General features: G+C 36.2%; 1 protein-coding gene across 2 annotated transcripts in view; it reads right to left on the bottom strand.

Annotated features, from left to right (window-relative positions):
- Positions 1 to 16,038, bottom strand: part of RHBDD1 (rhomboid domain containing 1) — a 32,674-nt gene that overhangs the window by 3,544 nt on the left and 13,092 nt on the right. For both annotated transcript variants that reach the window (XM_065640091.1, XM_065640092.1), the window contains exons 5-6: positions 15,859 to 15,909; positions 11,771 to 11,890 (exon numbers count right to left, since the gene is read on the bottom strand). In XM_065640091.1, the coding sequence (XP_065496163.1) occupies positions 11,771 to 11,890; positions 15,859 to 15,909 (171 nt within the window). The remainder of the gene's footprint in view (positions 1 to 11,770; positions 11,891 to 15,858; positions 15,910 to 16,038) is intronic.

Below are 16,038 nucleotides of genomic sequence, written 5' to 3'. Positions count from 1 at the left end.
TCCTCCCACTATGAATGAGCATGCGCCTCTCAGTTGAGCAAACGGAGAATGTTTTGCGTGCAGAGGAGCGTTCTCCCACATAACCAACCAGGTATTTTTGATGCATATGAACTGGAAGAAGTAAACTGGAGGGCAGGGAGCAGCTGGAGTCAAATGCCCAGGGTAGTTCTTTCATATCTTCCACCCAATTAGCAGTCAAGTCTTAAGGTTAGTGTAACCAACTACATTCTGATTTATTGAGTTGTACAGAGATTCCTAAGGAAGGGCAGTGCATATGCAACATAATTTTTCCTCCTCTCATATCTTAGAAGGACCAGGAGGCTTCCAGAAAGAGTTGAGGCAAAGAAACCCTCCCAGCAGCCTTTCCACTGTTCTGTGTTGCAGTAGAAGCCAGACAGGAACTACAGTTGAAGAAAAGCTATAAAATAGCAAATCTGCTTTTATTCCCTCATTTTCCCTCTACAAAATGCAGAGATGCTATATAGTCTAACAGATTTGGCTTTTAGCACTTATCACTGTCCATTTTTTTTCCTACTCAGGTCCAAGTAGAGCACATTTCATAACCTACACTATTGTTTCTAACACTGCCCTTCAAGTTTCTGTCCATCTGTGAAATAATTTTGTCATAATATGAAGCAAACTATTATTCCTGGTGCTGGTGCCAATATTCCTCATCCACAGACTTGAACACAAACTGGTGAAGAGAAACGTAAGTCTAACTACTGTTTCTGTGCTGTGCTTTGGAATGGCTGACAAAGAAAAAAAATCAAGTTAGCAGGAAATTAGTTGTGGCTAGTGAAGTTAGAATGAAAGTAACATACAATGAATCCAGATACAACTGGATTGTTACAAGAGCACGTGACATCAATGTTGAACACAGAGTCTCTCTCATTTTTAAAAGAAGAGATGATAAAATTGAGAAACACTCAAAACCATGCCCTCCAAAAGGCCTGATAATTTATTTTATTAAAAGAAGAGATGGCTACGATCAAATATGGGTCTCTTAATCCCTTCATATATGAGGATTTTAAAATTTATTTTAATCATGCCTCTAAGTCTCATCTTTGCTGTATCCGTATCACCAAAATAATGAACTTTTGTTAAAGTAAAAAAGTTGTTAAAAGGACATTGGTAACTTGTATAGAGACCAGTCGCTGCCTCAACCCACGCCCCAGATCCCTTCTTGCAGGGCTTTCTCCAGCCTCTGGCTCCTGCTTTGTCCGTGTAACTGGGATCAGCCCATCCCAGGGGGAGAATCCTGCACTTGCTCTTGTTTGGTTTCTTAGGGCTGGTGATCGCCCAGCTCTCTAGTCTGTCCCGATCTCTTTGTAAGACCTTGCCTATTCTGCCATTATCTGAGATACAAAACTTATTATGAACAAGGACATTAAATTTGTATAAGTCAATTTCCTCCCAAATTTATCCTCTGAAGTGAATACTACATTGTGAAGTTATGCTAATTTTCCACTTTGATCCCTCCTCCTCTTGCAAAGTTATATATTAATTTGTATTTTCCTTTGACTATTCTCTTTGTTTGTTCTCGATCAAGTTTCTTAAGACAACCAAAATGGTATTCTTTTTCTTGAGGTTTGCTGTTAGAAGGGCCATTAAGAAATGACAATTTTTAAACCCAGAACTTAAATATCCTTTCCTCTTCACAGAGCCTATTTGAAGTCATTAACACTTGTTAAGCTCTGTATTCTTAAACTATTAAAAAACCCACTTGAACTAAAACAACAACTAAGAAATATGTGCTTACTGCCACAGGAGAGCCAGAGAGCTGTGCAGACCACTTGCTCAGATCCTAAGATCAGAATCTGACAACAGCTTCTGCCCTAACATATCAATTATTGCCTGTTGAGCTCATGCTCTACAAGAGATTTTACACTTCAGTTTATTCAGTTAACTTGTTAATCTAAAAAAATAAAGTGGAAAATGAAAATGAAGTCTATATTAATCTTCAAATAACTGAAAAATGAAAAAGCGCTACCAAGTGAGCCTTAGTAACTCCAAAAATCCTGAATATCATCAGGATCACAAATTATTTTGGCAAATTGTTTCAACACAAAGAGTAATTTCTTTATTAAATAAGGCAAATTTGCTTTGTTTTTCCATTTAAAACTGTTGTTAAAGGTATCCTGAAACCTAACCGGAAATTTTTTTTTTTCAACTAAATTCTAATTTTCATCCCAATGTTGCTTCACATGAAGTTGATTTTAAAAGTACTAAATAAACGTATTACTCATCCTTTCTAGTATCATCAGTCATAGTAATCTGTTTAAAAAGTGACTAAATGTAAGTTGAAGCTACGTAATTACTTGAATAAATAAAGACAAAAAGTACTAAGTTATGCTGGTCTGGATCACCATTTTTCCCCTCCTTGAAAAAACACATTTGAAATTAGATTTAAGTTATGTCAGGTTCATCAAACCCAGGTGCTAGCCACACCTCTTCACATACTACAGGATATAAATGGTTCTACACTATCCTCTGCCAAGCCACTGAAAGGCTTAACAAGTGCTGACATTCAGGACCATCTTGCAATGCTCTGTGAACCACATCTGAAATAACCAGCTGAGGCTGGTGTCTAATAAATCGTTCGCGGAAAGGATCACATCTGTCTATACTTAAGCTTGGTACATGTAACTGTGTTCGCAGAACTCCTTGAACTAACGAAACTAAGACTTGGTTGATCAGAGCTGGCTCATATCCAACCAGCTTTCAGGGCAGGCTGAGCTTGCTCCTGTATGTCTACAAGATTGCACAGTCATATTAGATTGAATATGAAAGACAAAGTTGTCCTATGTATTCCTTCAGAGCATAATCCTAAAACCTATTGCTGCAGACTTAGAACAACAGGGAATCTATGTAATTCTCAAAATAATTACCAATGTACATGCAAGGTAGAGACTCCAGATAGAAACCAAAGTATAGAAGAGAAGCAAACCAGAACACAGTTGGCCTTAGCACCACAAGGATGCAGCCACAATGCTGGCCAATAAGACATAATATGGAGATATATAATTTTCTTGAAATTACTAGAAATGTATTCAGTCAGACATCAGAAAAAGATTCAGAACATCACTTTTAAGATAGTACCAATGAACAAAATATAAGCTGTATCCAGAATTAATCCAATGCTAAAACAACAAGAGTTAAAATAGTAAAAAGGGTAAATCTAAGATTAGGAACATTCATTAACCTTCGTTTACCACTAGTAGCATCCCCAAACTAAGTTTGTTAATGTTCATAAGAATCTTAATATACATATAATTAATATACATATAATTACATGTGGAAAACAAACACTTTGTTTTTCTTTGACTGCATTTCTTCTTGCCTAACAAAGCCACACAACAACAAAAACTCTGAACAATGCCTGATGCCCAGTGCCAGGACTGAGAATCCCAGCTGGACGCTGAGGACGCTAACGCAGACTGGAGCTGCTCCACAGCAACCACCACTTTCTCCACAGTGGAAGAAAGTCCTTTTATGCAGCCCCCACACAGATTCTTCTAATTATGCCCACAGCTGGTAAGCAGAACTGCCTGTTCTCTAGCAAACCTGCCAAACCCACTGGGAGAGGAACAACATTTGTTCCTTTAAGAAAAAGTTCAAATTACTGAGGGGGAAAAAAAAAAAATCCAGATACCACTGAAGTCAATGACTCCCATTTGTATTGCTACAACTTGGATCAAAACACCAACAACAGCATCCACCTCCATATGCAAACTATGCTTTTATAATGGATGTAGTCTGAATATAAGAAAAATGTCTCTAGCTACAGTCAAAGATTTAACTATTTACTTAATAAAGCATTTTCTTCCTATTTTAATTGTCCTTGACAGTTAAAACTTTTGCAAGAAGGAAGCCATCCAAAGGAAAGCTGCATGGGCAGCACTTTCAAAAATGTTTATATATTTAGGAAGTCTCAGAAAACAAAAACAAACAAACCAACCCCCCAAAATCAGCATACTGTATACATTTTAGCATTAAAATCTGAATACTTTGTGTCAGTACTATATACTTTTAAAATGCAAACAAAATTAATCATTATGGAAATTCTTATCTCAAAATCTCTTGTAGCAATAATCAGAACACAAGAACAACTATGTCCCTGTCAGCATGTTGCCTAAACTTCAAAGGAAGTTAACCCTTCAGGCAGTGCTTCCAAAAATACCTGATACAGTAAAAGCATGTGATGGAATGCCAGATGTGCTGCATTGCAGAAGAAAGCCATCACCCTCAGAATGTTAAACATGGGAGTACAGTAACCTCGGCACAGCGCTACAATCCAGGGCAAATTAGAGAGAAGCAAATAATGCCAAGACAAAACAGAGCTAAAGAGTCTTGAAAGTTAGGCTGTAGTAGGGGGTCAAACTCCATCTGAAATTACATTCTAAACTATTCTCAGCGTACTAGTCAATATCATCATTGAAGTGAAAAATTACAAAAGAAAGAAAAGTGCAAACACATTATCACTCATGTGGAACGAAGCCCTGTTTTTAAATTAATAGCATCTGTCTTTTAATCCCTATAACATGTAACTCAGGAATACTGCACCCAAGTAAGCCCAGAACTTCAGGCAATATTGTCTGCGACAGACAGGACTTCTTCAGGAAAGGCAAATGAGAGAAACGGGGAACATAGTCTCAGCCATCCGCACAACCAACTTTTATATAAAATGTACGTCAGATCAAAAAAAATTTCTGTTACTGATATTTCAACAGAACACAGGTCTTCCAATTTACTAATAAACTGCTGAACTGGTTTTCTTCTGTAGGTACAAGTGTTTCAAAGGCAGGAGAAAAAGTACACACAGGGAACTCCTGAGTAATGGACAGAACATAGAAAAGGCAAAAAATTCCAACTACTAAAGACCATAACTAGCAGTTTGCACAACATTTTTCTGGTGTTGATTTGGCCATCAAAAGCATTCTCTTAGTACATTTTTCCTCAGACATCTGCAGAAATGCCTTCCACGCACTATTCCTGAAAGTAAATTGTGCCTCTCCTAGAATGCCAAATTGTCTGTATTGATTCACATATAGTAATAATAAACCTAAAGGTAGGAGAAATGAAGTAAGATGTGTAGCACTGAGGACAAGAGGAAGAGACAGTGGAAACAAAGGAGAAACTCATTTCCCCAGTTATGCTAATTCTAGGAAAGTCTTTACACAATTTAAAAAGTTGAGTGCAATGATCAAGTACCCCACGTATCTTCTTGAACCAAGCACAATTAGTCCTAAACTATTATCTGCACTTTAGTATCTGAACCAAGTTAGTATTGCTTTAAAAAAACCACAGTAAAACAATCAAACACCACAAACAACAAAATACTCACTAAAATGCTCAAGACTTAAGACATAAGTGCATTTTTCTTTAAGCACAGAGACTAAAGGAGACAAATCTAAACTCCGTATTTCCCAAATACTTACGCACTATTCAAAAATACGCAGCAGTATCTCGAAAGGTCAAGTGTGAACAAAGCTTAAAACAACTACTATTGCATGTACTGTAGCATTTCAGGAGGAATTAACTAGATCACAATTTTTATTTAAGATCTCTAATCTAGACAAAAAAAATACAGCTTGTTGATGTACAAGTACATGAGACCTGGATTTGAAGGAGCTGCCAGTCATAGTTGTCTGTCCCATCTCACTTCGCCCACTGCACAGCTACTGAAGCAGAAATAGTTGAACTATGAACGAAGATGCTTCTCAGCTCTAAGTTTTCAGTCCAATATTTTGCATTCAAACCAAAATTTTTTGGGGAAAGTTAAATGAACAGCAGCTGAGACAGAGGGCAGTAACTGCTTCAGTTGTCTGAAGGTAAGTTGTCTACCTGTGTAAGTGGAGTTTTTCCAATAGAACAACTTCACTTCTCCACACAATTATTCTTTAAAGAACTGTTATTTATATCACGGTATTTCACAGGTGCTAATTGGTTGTGGTTCCATTTTAAGAAATAAGCTCGCTGTGAAAGTCTTAGTCGTGCTTTGTTTTATCTTTCTTTTACAGCCATCATCAAGAGTATCAGGACATTTTTGGTTCTAATCTTCAGTAAACCTGATTTATCCTACATCAGCCACTATTTTTATGAAGCAACAGAAGAAAGAATATTGCTATATGGTCGTTAAATACTTACAATAGAATTCTGGATAACACTCATTGAACATTTGTAATAGAGTTCTGGATAACACAAATTGAACATTTATAATAGAATTCTGGATATGCTTCTTGTTGCAAGTGGTCTGCTACTTTACACTGAGCATACACAAAAACTTTCTGTATGGAAATGAAAAATTTACTGATTTGGATTTGGCAAATTTAATAGACTTTACTAGCAAAAAGTCCAGACTCAGTAGAAGAAAACAAAAATGGGAACCCTTAAAAATTCAACAAACAGGTGAGCCAAATGCCTAAATATTTCCTAACTATTATTACATTGCATATGTACCTATGACTAGCCCATACGTGGCCATCTAAAAACTTGAAGTGGATGGTGAGGTTTTTTCGTTTTAAATTGGAACTAGGGAAATGCATATATAGAGGGTTTCATTATAAAATGTGAGAGGAATATCTATATGTAGACTTACAGGTATTTCTCTTTAATCACAAATTATAGACTATCGCCTACATGTTTAAAAAAGAGGAAAATTCCTTTGTGCAGAGACATGAGCTTGCAAGGGATTCTTAACATTACTGAGATCAAAAGACAGACACTTCCAAGTTCAACTCACAAAAAATCCCAACACCCACCACAACAAAAATCCAAATCCACATCCCACACTAATCAAGATATTTCTTCTGAGCGCAATAGCAAGTAAACAACAGATAAGAGCTACTGTATTACTGGGGTTACATTAAGGAAAGTTGCTCATATTAAACAAAAATGGCAGCCATATATATTAACATAACAGTAAAATCATATAGCTTAAATATCAAAAGCTATGATCTCTTAAATCCAAAATTATTTTCCTGACTTAACTAAAGGAAGAATTATTGCAATTTGTAACCAATATAGAATCATTAGAATAAGAATGAAAATTTTTTTAAAACCCTCACTACTTTGGAGAAAAAAAACCACAACGTTGTTTGAACCGATTTTTGTTTGAGGCAATACATCTAAAACTGGGAATGGAAAGAATATAAATAACAGTTCCTTTTAGTAAATGGACCTAAATTATGACAGTCCCAACTGTCTTAAACATGATGCTTAAATAAATCCCATAAACAAGCCTAGTAATTTCTTTTGTTGCATTAGATACTAATTATTATGTAAGAAATTTTCAGGATATAGTATTAGAATTGCAGTTCAGGAATGCCTGAATGCAGAATAAGCAGAAATTCAGTACCTGTATGGTGGGTTTAGATGACACATGTACAGGATTATAGAAGAGCAACTACTGAGCTTAAATTCAATGTATGTTTTAATAAAAATTAGTTTTAAGTGGTGGACAACAACTGATGCCAGGAAAATCTGTACTATGCCACTGACTTTTCTAATAGCTTAGCGGGATACTAACACAGTGATTTACAACAATGGATCAACATTCCAAATCTGTGATGGTACATTTTGTGAGGTAAAACCCCTAATAACTGCATTTAAAAAAAAAATCCAAAATTACTACAACACTTTTTTGTCCAAGGAATGGAGCAACTGTGATGGTTTAAATGTCATGGATAGAAAAGAAAAAACACAACTATCAATAAGGTAAGAGCACCCTACATTTTTTATTTTGGTACCTGTTATTACATCCATTTAGCTATCTATTTCAAATTATTTTATGTAATTTCTAGTCATGTTAAGTACCTGTTTTATCATCCATGTAATTGCAAGCAACTGCAAATGTTATGCTTTAGGGAAAAACGTATTGTGTTCAAAGGACAGTGATCATTCAAGCTAATTATTTTTCAAACTGACAGGGAAGAATATCCTAATTCCTTGTTAGCACAGTGAATTTCATCTCATCCTTTCTGTCACTAAAACAGGTATGATCAATTACATGCTCTGTATTACTTTCTTTGTGAAATAACACATCTGCCTATAGGCAAACTTAACTTTTAAGCAGGTTGTTTAAGGAAATATTTTATGAATTCATCTCTAAAGTCTTGCTTTTCCGAACTGAAGTGCTCCAGCAGGTAGGAGAAAGAGACGCAAAATTAAAGCACTCCTGTGAAACTGAAAACAAGATCTATGTATTTATTTGATCACACCCAACTATATTGGAAACAATATACAAAGGTACATTTTCCAGCTTCACTTATCTGTGAGGCTTAAAAACTATAATGAGCACCAAAACCAAAAAGTACCATAGTCTTAAGAAATGCTGTTGTCTCAAACTGAAGTTAAAAATGTGACTTGGTATGCCACAGTTATCTACCAGTGAGATATACTTAGAGATGCTATTTAAATCCTCTCTCATGTTCCAAAGGGCATTCTCCAAATAAGGATATATTCCCTCTTATAGTTGAATGCTTACCTTTCTTCAGAAACAAGCAGCAGACAAAATACTTAGCTATAGCAATGTAGATTATTTAAGGGTATGAATGAAAGCTGCAGGTATTTCACACTGATACATGAAAGCCTTTAAAGTGTATACTATCTAGTTATATTATCATGATTTTGCCATTTATTTGTACTCTCTTTCCTTTATAGTTTCAAGAAAAAACAAACCCACAAACATGGCTCATTCTTGCAGATAACTTTTTAGAATGCTTAATATTAAAAGCTTTGAAGGATTTCTTTCTCAAGCTCAGTGTTAAAAATTATGTAAAATGTCATGCAAAAATGACAGTAAAATAAAAAGTATTCCTTACAATAAAGCTCATTTTAGACCCGTTCCTTCCCAAAGTCTAGTCCTTAGGTAAGACAGCTTATTGAGATGATGTTAATTTTTAAGAATTCCTAAGACAGCATGAACAGTAACTAATTCACTGTCTTCTGCTGACAAACCAGATGGACCAAATGCTATTTTATTGATTTGAAAGCCAAGATTCTCACTATCTTCTAAGGTTTTCAGTACAGTTTGAGTGAAATGGGACTGCTCAGACTGCAAACCTTTCTAGAACAAATATATTACAGTAATAATCTTGCTGTAGAATTTTTAAGTTTCTAGTTTTCCAATGTTGAAGGACAGTTAGACAGAATTACACTTAAAGAAAAAAGTTTAACACAAAAAAGAAGATAACTATTAAAAAAAATCATTTTAAAACCCCCTAATTTTCCTAGAAGTCTGTACTTCTGCCTTCTAGGTGACTGTCACAAGAGATGCAAACTTAATAAAGCAAAAAGCTGTATTTGCTTTTTTTTAAAAAAAAAAAAAAAGAAGTTAATGAATTTTTCAAACTGGAAAAATCTTTGTGGTGGCTTGACCCTGGCTGGATACCAGGTGCCCACCAAAGCTGCTCTATTGCTCCCCTCCTCACCTGGACAGGGGAGAGAAAATACAAGGAAAGGCTTGTGGGTTGAGATAAGGACAGGGAGATGACTTGGTAATTAACATCACAGGCAAAACAGACTCGACTTGGGGAAAAATTAATTTAATTTATTACCAATCAGATCAGAGTAGGATAATGAGAAACAAAAACTAAATCTTAAAACACCTTCCCCCCACCTCTTCCTTCTTGCCGGGCTTAACTTCTCTCCTGAATGCTCTACCTCCTCCCCACCAGCAGCTCAGAGGAACAGGGAATGGGGTTTGTGGTCAGTTCATCACATGCCGTCTCTGCCACTCCTTCCTCCTCAGCAGAGGACTCCTCACACACTTCCCTGCTCCAGCATCAGGTCTCTCCCACAGGGGACAGTTCTCCATTAACTTCTCCAATGTGAGCCCTTCCCACAGGCTGCAGTTCTTCACAAACTGCTCCAGTGTGTGTCCCTCCCATGGGGTGCAGCCCTTCAGGAACAGGTGGCTCCAGCCTGGGTCCTCCACAGGGCCACACATCCTGCCAGCAAACCTGCTCCAGTGTGTGCTCCTGTCCCCACGGGGTCACAGCTCCTTCGGGCATCCCCCTGCTCTGGCGTGGGGTCCTCCATGGGCTGCAGGTGGAGATTTGCCCCAGCATGGACCTCCATGGGTGCAATGGGACAGCCGGCCTCACCATGGGCTGCACCGGGGGCTGCAGGGGAATCTCTGCTCCAGCACCTGGAGCACCTCCTGCCCTCCTCCTTCACCAACCTTGGTGTCTGCAGGGTTGCTGCTCTCACATGTTCTCACTCCTCTCTGGGTGCAGATGCCTGGGTTTTTTTCCCCTTCTTGGCTATGTTACCCCAGAGGCGCTACCGCTGTCACTGATGGGCTCAGCCTTGGCCAGCAGCAGGTCTGTCTTGGAGCCGCTGGCACTGGCTCTAGCGGACACAGGGGAAGCTTCCAGCAGCTTCTCACAGAAGCCACCTCTGTAGTCCCCACACTAGCAAAACCTTGCTACGCAGACCCAACACAGCCTTTTCCTATCACAGTCTTGCCTCATCTGCTGCCTTTTGAAAACCATCTTCCAGATAGCACATGTTCTTCCTAACAAAAAATAGGATCACAGAAGGTGTGAAAGTAAAAGTGATGAGGATTTGTCAAGATACTAATTTTCATATTTTGCCTGGTATTTCTCTGACAGCCATAACACAGTGGTGAAAATTAATTTTCTGAGTGGATATTAGTGAATGGTGCTTTGCATTTTAAGGGCTGCAGTTCCAAGTAGAGGCTTCTGTATATTTTTCCCAGTGAATGCTTCCTTGCACCCAGGAAGACAGAATACCAATATTATGAACAAGGAAAATGACATTGATAAGATATTCAGTCGGGTCATTATTTTTGTTAAGATTAAATGTTACAGCTTCATCAAATTTAAAAGAAATCTTTCAGATTTCTTAAGTTAAGGAACACCTAAAACCTTTGGCTGAATTCCCAGAAGAATCCATATTGATGTGTAATAGACTAAAGAGGAACCAATGTGTGATATGAAAACTCTCTCTATACCTGAGAACAGATACTATGTTCACTTCTGCCCTTTATTTTATCACTTCAACATAAAAATTTTGCATAACTGTGTGATGTAAACTTTACACATGAAGCTCTAATCATGTGCTGCCAGTACTACTAAATAGATTTGCTCTCCAGCCTTGAAGTTTTCAGAATCTGAGAAATAAATCAGACAAAGTATTCTTTCCCTCTTGATTTCACTTGCATTACAAAAAGATAATATATCCAATTAATGTATTTTATAGCAATTTAAATAATAAATTTCAGTTAAAAACAAACACCATTTTTATTTCTAAACATTTCTTTTTTTTTTTTTTTTGGTCTTTCAGCCAGCTAGAATATAAGCTTCCTATAAGGCAGGCCATGTGAAGAGCAAGAAATCAGTACATTGCTTGTCAATTAAATTTGTACAAAAAGCAAAAATATACACACGAAGTTTCAATACTGGCAACATAATTTATTCTATTATACCACTTCATACTACTTTTTAGAGTATTGTAAGGCATTTTTGGCACAGCAACTTAAGATGTTTTTATTTTACTTTTACTATAGTAGGAAAAACGTAATCAAACAGTACGCAATTACGAATAAATGCAATTACACTAAAAGAATGATACCACATCCTCACACTGCATTGTCTGAAAATGCTACCAGAGAACTTCCATCTGTTTCCGAAGACACATCCAAAATACTGAAGCTAATGAGCAATACATCTTCCCCTCACTCACCCCCACTCCATTTCTCAGTATGAATCATAACTTGAAATATAAAATGCAATAAAATTCCTACCTCTTTCATTAAGACTGTTTAGCACTGCCCTTTCAAGCTGTTCTTCTTCAGTAAGCCCACCTGTATAGTCGTAATAGCTCCGTGGTGTTCTGTATTGGTAGCCTGAATAGCCATAATACTCTGTAAAATGAATACAAAATAAAGAGAATAAACTGCTGCTACTCAGTAAGAGTGTAAAATCAGATATTATCTTTACACTATCTTTCTTCTGCAAATTATTTTATTTGGGAAAGAAAAACATTATTAGGATTCAATTATTTATATAATATATGCCATTAATCAATTTCTAATTTACAAAGTCAGACTATGGTAACAGGAGAGAAGAAAAAACCCAACCAACCAACAAACACACAGAAAAAAGATGGATCAAACACCTCAGGTTTTTATAATTGTTAGAAGTGTCATAGAACTGCAACTATTAAGAATTTTCACATAGAAATTGAAAGACACTTGTCACCAGCTCCTTTTAACATTTAATTGTCAATACTTGGGTACCTTGTCAATGTCACTAGAGCAGCAACAACAAAACAGGTACGTTTCAGACTTTCCCCCAAGCCCCAGTGTCTATAAACAATACATGCCAATGTCATCACAAATGCAAGTAATGTTTGGACCTAGAAATGCGTGGGAAAAAGTTCTGGCAATTTTTTGCAGTAATATACAGCTAATATTGTGCTATTGCACACCTACGTCTGTCCAGAAAAAAAAAAATGAACACACCACAAATCACATCTAATGTCACAATCACTGTGTGCTGCCTGCACTGCTGACAACCAAGAATTTCTGACCATTTGCAAAGTCGGTCAAAACCAAGCACAAACAAACCATCATCCACCCAAACACATGGGATTTAAAAGAGAGTGAGAATCTCTTATTTTAAACACAACTTGATCTTGCCTGCACACAGCAAATCTAAACAGAGAAAAACTAAGGAGAAAAGTCTCAATTTTCTATTCTATTTTTGCATCTTCAAAATACAAAGCTCTGGGTGATATTTTAATTTCTCTTCCAGACAGCTAGACAGGGGATTTTGAAGGACCAAATGTAGCCAGTTTCTTCCAACTGATAGAAAATATTACACAAATACAATTAGAAATTTTTTGTATGAAACAAATACAGCACACCATTTCCCTTTATCTTCAGATTATTTGCATCGATGACAGTTTCGAGTTATCTAATTGATTATATGGATTCCATATATAACCTTCTTGTGGAGTTTGTGTGATTAGTAACAAGCACAGATTATGAAGCGAGGACATATAAATAATTTATTTTTTTTTAAAAATTGTGTTAAAAGAAAAAAATCCCAAGCTCTAGAACCTCAGGACAAATGAAAATAGCAATATCCTATCTTAAAGTTATACAGGAAAGGCAGGAAAAATTTAAGAGTGACTACACACTATTCTGTACAGGAGCACATCTATTCCTCTATGTGTACTATTCAAATATACCTACATATATTTTATTTATATGTGTATGTGCACACAGATGCATGTATACATATATACACTATACACACGTATAGAGGGAAAAAAGGAATTCTGTCTGTTTGCAAATTTTTCATTTTTGGAACATACAACTGACATTGGGAGAATTTTCATATAGCTGCAGTGAACACTTTATTATCCTCCAGTAACCTGAAATTCTGCCATTTCTCAAATGATCAGCAATTCTTCTGGTTAGAAGAGATTATTTTTACTTTTTAACTTGTATGAATTACAGTCATCTTTATACCAAACTTTAAAAGCCTTTAAGTCATACTGGCTACACTTAAGAGACAGAATTCTGCAGAAAAATAAAACTGACTGCAGGCTACCATTTAGCTGTTATATATATACACACACTTTGGAAGGAATCTTAATGTTGTCCCCTCATTCCCCTTTGCATTATGTTAATCTGAATGAACATTTTCTCAGCTATAAGTTTATTTTCTGGAGGCTTCAAAACTACATGAAGACTATAAAACTTCTGGTACTAAAAACATGTCATTATCTAATGAAAGAAAAAGGATGTTGTATTTTAAGTTTGTTCTATTACTGTAAATTTTTGTTTGTTTGATGTTTTACACTGTCACCGAGTTATAAGTGCTCAGAAAGCCATAATCTTTATTTTACAAAAAGAAACAGTTCAGTAACATTGACATGTTTAAGGTGTTCCTACTGATCAAAAATAAATGTCCTAATACTTTATTTATGCACTGCATTTAGAGAAAAACGAATTCAGTTACTAAATACTCAATGTGTTAAAATTACACTTAAAATATTTTTTCTTCTAAAGTTGTTCCCTTGTACTGTTTCATAAAATCTGTTCTGATAATAACTTCACTTATTTTTCTATAAAAATTGGTATTTTAAGGCAGATAGTAATAAATCAGCAATACCAGAAAATGAAAAATTCATCAAGGTAAGGGTGTACTGTATATGTATCATTAGCCTATGACACTATAGAAAGTTTTCTTAATTCACAAATAGCCAAATTTATTACATATCTCATACATCAAGCAAAAGGTTAAATCTTCCATAAAGGCTCCCGCGAATAGGATGAAAGACAAAGTATATACACAGGGAATGAACGTAATAAATATACATATACTTTAATTGCAGTTGTATGTCATTTTAGAGAAATTAATTTAGTGTAAAAAATAATATGTAGCTACATCTAAAGCCAAGTTTGGAAGACAGAATAATTAAAGTTAAGACTCTCCTTTGTCTCCTTTTTGTCCGCAACAACTTAGCGCCACAGCCTGGCCACTTCGGGGACTGCCCAAGACTAACCGTGGCTTACTGTGGCTCAGTGGAACTACATCTCACTTATGACTAGAGAAAATAAAAAACCCTGCATGACTAAACATCAGAGAACAGTGAGAATAATCAAAGGTATGAAATGGTTTTCATATAAGCAACCATATAGACTACAACTTTTCAAACCGAGAGAAAAGATGAGTATGGTGAATACAGGACTGATGTCTATAAAACCATAAAGAATATAAGTACGTAAAGAATGAAGATTTAGTTTCCCTTCACAGGCAAGAATTAATGCGCATCAAATGAAATTAGCGGCTGGCAGGTTCAAAACAAATAAAAATGACAGATTCTATATCAGGATGTAAACTGTGAAATTCTTCTGTGATGTTGTAGGTGTTAAAAGAGTTCATGCTGATTCAAAATGCTTTTGACAAATTCACAGAAGAAGAATCTATCACAGGCTATTAAAGGCAAAATTCCCTCATAAAACTTTCTGCTGAGAACACCTCTAAGCCACAAGTCACTGCACACTAGCAGATATCTGAGGAAGTTATCACTATATATATTTATCCTGTTCTTACAGCAGCTGCCTAGGAGAGTATAAATCACTGTAGGAAATAAGATACAGCAGGCATCCCTTAGCTTTGATCCAACACACAGCCCTTCTCACAGCTGCCTCCTCTTCTGACCCTCCCAGACCTATTATTCTGTACACCCCACATACAATGACTCAGTTTTCTGCATGAGAAGTGAATCAAACATGCTACATTCAAAGTGTGCCAGTATTCCAACTGTCCACATATACTGTGAAGATAGCTTGAATTTTTTCTGGTGAGGAGTGGGCTTTTTACGTGTAAATTACTTGATTTACAGAAAGTATTTAAAGGAAGAAGTTCCTTGTCAGAGAAGGGGGAAAAAAAACACCAACACACCACCACCAAACCAACAACATCCTAGAATGGAACAGATAAATTTGTCAGATCATAGCAGGTTTACCAAGGTTCAAAGGGCTGCTTTCAATGGACACAACTCCCCCCCGTCCCCCAGTACACCAATACACCTTCTGCAAAAGGGATGGTATTTCCCCAGGGTAGCATTTTATAAAGTCATGACCTTAATTTGAGGTTTAAAGCCTCTTGTACACAGTTCCCTAAAAAGGAAAGGCGAGAGACATGGCCAGAAAAGTAATAAGTTTAGCAAGTACACGTATATGCAGAATAGTTTGTATATTACATATGTTTCCATTTAACTAGCTCCTCTGTAGGTTTTCCATCATTAGTAAAAATGATGTCCCTATTTTTAAAGCTGGAACAAATCTTCAGGTATGTGGGTGTGAGTACTTACCTGAATAGTAGTCCCTTTGCCTGGCAGGGTCAGTGAATGAAGAAATCCCACCTAAATATAAGAACACCACATGTACTAGTAGAATAAAACAATTACATTATCTTTCTTCATAAAATGAAAAAAAAAAATCAAATTTAAAGTACTATTTCTTTCAGCGTCTGTTACTTAAGATACAAATAT

Source organism: Caloenas nicobarica, chromosome 8 (assembly GCF_036013445.1).
Source record: "Caloenas nicobarica isolate bCalNic1 chromosome 8, bCalNic1.hap1, whole genome shotgun sequence".
In the NCBI taxonomy this organism is placed as follows: domain Eukaryota; kingdom Metazoa; phylum Chordata; class Aves; order Columbiformes; family Columbidae; genus Caloenas; species Caloenas nicobarica.
This window is presented reverse-complemented; position numbering and strand designations above follow the sequence as displayed.